Source organism: Vipera berus, assembly GCF_964194415.1.
Source record: "Vipera berus genome assembly, chromosome: W".
In the NCBI taxonomy this organism is placed as follows: Eukaryota; Metazoa; Chordata; class Lepidosauria; order Squamata; family Viperidae; genus Vipera; species Vipera berus.
In genome coordinates, this window is record NC_138210.1 from 68,305,047 (window position 1) to 68,310,327 (window position 5,281).

The 5,281-nt window shown below is 47.4% G+C and overlaps 1 protein-coding gene across 1 annotated transcript in view; it reads right to left on the reverse strand.

Annotated features, from left to right (window-relative positions):
• Window positions 1–1,036, reverse strand: part of LOC308676401 (ran guanine nucleotide release factor-like) — a gene marked incomplete at its 5' end in the record, with an annotated part of 11,730 nt that extends 10,694 nt beyond the window's left edge. The window contains one exon of the mRNA XM_081342214.1: window positions 969–1,036. Within this exon, the coding sequence (XP_081198340.1) occupies window positions 969–1,036 (68 nt within the window). The remainder of the gene's footprint in view (window positions 1–968) is intronic.
• Between the last annotated feature and the right edge of the window lie 4,245 nt (window positions 1,037–5,281).

A 5,281-nucleotide genomic window follows, 5' to 3' on the forward strand; every position in this document is an offset into this window, starting at 1 on the left:
CCACCCTTCCTCTTTCCCTCCCTCCCTTTCATCGCTTCCTCCCACTTTTCCTTCTGTTTTCTTTCCCTCCCTCCCTCTTTCTTTCTTTCTTTCTTTCTTTCTTTCTTTCTTCTTTTCTTTTCTTTCTTCCCACCCTTCCTCTTTCCCTCCCTCCCTTTCATCCCTTCCTCCCACTTTTCCTTCTGTTTTCTTTCCCTCCCTCCCTCCCTCTTTCTTTCTTTCTTTCTTTTCTTTCTTTCTTTCTTTTCTTTTCTTTTCTTTCTTTCTTTCTTTCTTTCTTTCTTTCTTCTTTCTTTCTTTCTTTCTTTCTTTCTTTCTTTCTTTCTTTTCTTTTCTTTTCTTTCTTCCCACCCTTCCTCTTTCCCTCCCTCCCTTTCATCCCTTCCTCCCACTTTTCCTTCTGTTTTCTTTCCCTCCCTCCCTCTTTCTTTCTTTCTTTCTTTCTTTCTTTCTTTCTTTCTTTCTTTCTTTCTTTCTTTCTTTCTTTCTTTCTTTCTTTCCTCTTCCTTCCTTCCTTCCTTCCTTCTTCCTTCCTTCCTTCTTTCTTTCTTTCTTTCTTTCTTTCTTTCTTTCTTTCTTTCTTTCTTTCCTTCTTTCTTCCCACCCTTCCTCTTTCTCTCCCTTCCCTTTCATCCCTTCCTCCCACTTTTCCTTCTGTTTTCCTTCCTTCCTTCCTTCCTTCCTTCCTTCCTTCCTTCCTTCCTTCCTTCCTTCCTTCCTTCTGTCATGAATTACAGATAGAGAGTAAAGAAAAAAAGAGAATAAAAACAAGATATAAATCCTTGAAAAAAGAGCAGCCAAAATACTGTCAAACTAAAATACCATGCAAAGGGCCCGTCCCCCTTTCTAATCCGAAGCCTAGCAGAAGAGGCAAATTTTAAGAGTTTCGATCTTCCCAGCAGGGTCTTACTGAGACCGCGTATATACCATCTGCCCTAAAATTCAGAGTTGGACCCCCACACGTTCACCTCCTGTCTCCTGCAGACCGTCCCACTTTTAGCACCACCACCTTGCGCTGGACCACGCCGCGGATCATGCCGTCGCTGGTGGCGTTCCCCCATCAGTTTGAAGATGAGACCATTGACATGGGCGTGGTCGGGCGCAGAATTGATAGTGCCACGATTGTGCGGAATGGATACAGCTTCCTGGCAGACACCAACTTCATCAGCATCACAGTCCCGATTGGAGCTGCAGGAGGAATCACCGAGGTCCGTGCTGGGGAGCGGCCTTGTCCCTAAGGGTGGATGTCGGCCTTTCAGACAAGCCATCCCAAAGGTGTTTTTTTCCCAAAAGGAAACTGGACTTTGCTTTTCTTGGAAGACATTTTGCTTCTCATACAAGAATAATCTCCTCCTCCTCCTCCTCCCCTCCTTATCCTCCTCCTCCTTCTTCACCTTCTTCTCCTCCTTCTTCTCCTCCTCCTCCTTCTTCTCCTTCTTTTCTTTCTCCTCCTCCTCTCCTTCTCCTCCTTCTTCTCCTTCTTCTCCTTCTCCTCCTCCTCCTTCTTCTTCTCCTTCTCCTCCTTCTCCTCCTCCTTCTCTTCCTCCTTCTCCTCTCCCTCCTCCTCCCCCTCCTCCTCCTCCTCCTCCTTCTTTTCCTTCTTCTTCTCCTTCTCCTCCTCCTCCTCCTTCTTCTCCACCTCCTTCCCCCCTCCTCCTCCTCCTTCTTTTCCTTCTTCTCCTCTCCCTCCTCCTCCTCCTCCTCCTCCTCTCCCCCCTCCTCCTCCTCCTTCTCCTTCACCTCCCCATCCTTCTCCCCCTCCTCCATCTCCCTCTCTCTCTCCTCCTTGAGCTTCAAGGAGAAACAAAGTCCAGTTGCCTTTAGAAAAAGCACCTTTGGGACAACCATGATCTTGGATACTGTGAATCTCTATAGACTTTCAGATGAGAGGCTCAGAATGCATTATATCACATTGGTTTGTTTCTTTCCAGAGTGACGTGATCGACAATCGTTACGGCACCACGTACAGCATCAAACTCCTCCTGGACCGCAGATGGCGAGGAGATGAAAGTGACCAGACCCGTCACCGGATCTTCAAGTTTATCCGCACACCCTTTGCCCCACAGATACCGGTGCTCATTGACAGTAAGTTCTGCATCACGTTCGGCTTTTCCTAGGCAAAGTGAGCTGGCTTATGGAAGACACATGGTTGGAACAGAGGTTTACGGTTGTATGGTGATGCTCAGTCAGGTCCGAATCTTGCCGATTCTGTGGGACGAGACTCTTCACATCTTCCTATCTTGCACTACTTCTTTAAGCTGTTCTATGCTCTGGTGGCCCAGTGGGTTAGGACGCTGAGCTTGTCGATCAGAAGGTCGGCAGTTTGGCGGGTCGAATCCCGAGGGCCACGTAGCAGGGTGAGCACCTGTTACTCGTCCCAGCTTCTGCCCACCTAGTAGTTTGAAAGTACGTAAAAATGCAAGTAGAAAAATAGGTACCACTACGGTGGGAAGGTAACAGCGCTCGGTGCGCCTTTGGCGTCTAGTCATGCCGGCCACATGACCACGGAGACGTCCTCGGACAAGCGCTGGCTCTTCGGCTTTGAAACGGAGATGAGCACCAGCCCCTAGAGTCGGGAACGACTAGCACGCATGTGCGGGGGAAGCTTTACCTTTACCTTTACCTATGCTCTGGTGTCAGGTTTCATAGTGTAGGGTCATGTAGCAAAAATTAAAATCTTGTTTGCATTGAGCTCATCTCAAAGTCTTTATTTATTTCGCTCACAGGGTACAAGGATTGGCTTTCCTTTTCAGTCTCACTCAAAGGTGCTTTTTTGAGAGGCAACTGAACTTTCTTGTTTTCCCTTTGAAGATGTTTTGCTTCGTATCCAAGAAGCTTCTTCAGCTCTGACTAGATGGTGGGGAATGGAAGGATTTATACTCCTTGCAGATAGCTGGTTATTTGCATTCTTTTTAGAGAGTCGTTGAGGCCACCTGGAGGTGTCGTCAAGGTCACCTGAGCGATGCAAATGGATACAACAACATCTATCTCCAGCCTATAACACAGTCCTTCCAGCTGTTCCAGGAAAGCTCCACACCCATTTTCAACACTCAGGTGACCCTGAGGACACAAATAAACCTCCAAGTGGCCTCAATGATTCTCTAAAAGAAGGCAAATAACCAGCTATCTGGTTACACTTCTATAGAAGGAGATCTCTCTGTCATCCCAATTACATCTGCAAAATTGTTGTAGTCTTAGTTTCCTCCAGCTGAAACCTCTGGTTCTCCTTAGACACGGTTCCAGAGAGAGGCTACTTCGATGTCAGCATAGGGAACTTCCTCGCCGATGTGGAACTGTCTGCCATCGCGATAGGTGGCAAACGCTTAACACCACCGGAAATCAAAGGATATGGCTGCACCCTGGAGGAAGTCCCCAACGCCAACCGCACCCGAGTTTTCGTTCTCAAGGTCCCTTTCTCCAACCCTCTGGTGGAACAGAAGGTAAGAATAGCAACTTTCAGGAGACAGCTTTTGCCCATGTGGCAAAAGTTTGCAACTTCGATTGTGCCAAGCTGCTAGTCCCTCTTGCTCAAATGAGTCGATAACATTCAGCTTACTAAGTTGAATTGTGTTTATCTTTTTGTGAAAGGTAAGAGCATGTTCCTTGGGCTCTTTTTTTCCCTTAGGTAAGCTTTCCTTAAAATCACATCTTGCGGGCATGTATGATCACAGTTTCTCTAAGCCAGGGCTTTTCAACCAGTGGTACGGGTACCACCTGTGGTACATTGGCACCTGGCAGGTGGTATGCGACCATCCTAGAAAAGTGGTAGCAGGGGAGGGGAATGAGCTGAACAGGTGGCAGCACCACACAAACCTGAGCGAGAGACAGGTGGAGCTGCAGGGCTGTCAGGGCTCAGCAGAAGCACCAGGATCAGCGCTTCCTCGGGGCTGTCAGGGCTCAGTGAAAGCACGAGGCTGAGCGCCAGGCTCCAACTGGAGCTCGGCGCTGATCCTGGCGCTTCTGAGCCCAGAAGAAGTGCTGATCAGCTGGAATGTTGCAGCATCTCCCGGGTCTTGTGATTTACATTCAGATGCTTGTCAACTGATTGATATTTATGACGGTCACAGGGTCCCAGGGTCATGTGAAGTGACCAAAACCTGCTGCAACCACCCAGCAGATGGGGGGAATAAAAACCAAACACCCCCAACCCCACCCCCACTGCCAATCCTCAACAGAAATGCTCACAACAATGAAAACCTCGGACAGGAGGAAGAGCGCCGCTGGGCGGGCAGGCAGGTGTCTTGCTCGGCTGTGGCTTGGGGGGGGCACTATTTTCAGTGCCATTGTAACTTCGAACAGTCACAAAGCAAACTGCTGTAAGTCGAGGACTACCTGTACTTCATCACTTTTTTCCCTTTTTCGGTCATCAAGTTTTTGACACCTTGCTAGGCGACTGATGGTACTCGGATGTTGCCATATCCTAAAAGCGGTAAAGTGGGTGAAAAGGTTGAAAAGCCCTGCTCTAAGCCCCAGCCATTCAGGTGAGGGAGGATTTGTTGTCTCAACCCGGCTGGAGGACACTAAAATATTGCATAACCTTGACTTTCCTATGCAAAATAAGAACCTAGGATCCCGTAGGTGAACCGAAGGGTATGTAAATTTGTTCCATTGTTCCAAATGAACCTGATCTTAGGCTTATCATGCTAAGCCCTGACAAAGTTGGTTTTAACAGTGAATCTCCTTGCTGTGAGTTATACAAGCAGTCCTGTTTAGTGACCATCCGAAGTTACCTTTGTTGTAGAAAGAAGAGACTGGCGCAAGCTCTGCAGGAAAGGAAAGGTTTATTGCGCAGGTTCAGAAGGCTTAAACAAAGCAAAGCGTCTGAACCCCGAAGGGCTCATGAACAGACATACACCTCTAATTCCTAGTTATACATTGTTATACATTGTTCCTTGTATGGTTACATCCTGCACATTCTTATCAGACAACAGTTTACAGAAGAAAATTACATGAAGTACGTGTAGTTTCACAGACAGGATATGGCTATCCCAATCAACATCTACCTTAAGGACAAGACTATGTTTGCTTAAACAATGACCTTTGTACATTTCCTCTTTACCTTGGCCTTGAAAAATGGGATTTACACAGCCATCCCAGCCTCCTCAGGGTCACGTGATCAGGATTTGGGCACTTGCGTTTAGGCTAGCAGGGGAATCCCATACACGCCAATGAATTTGTGTGAACATTTTTCTCTTGTAGTATCTGTATGGCAACATCAGGAAATACACTTTGCACCTTGACTATACATTTTTCCTGCTCTCGAAACGCAAGTCATTTACCC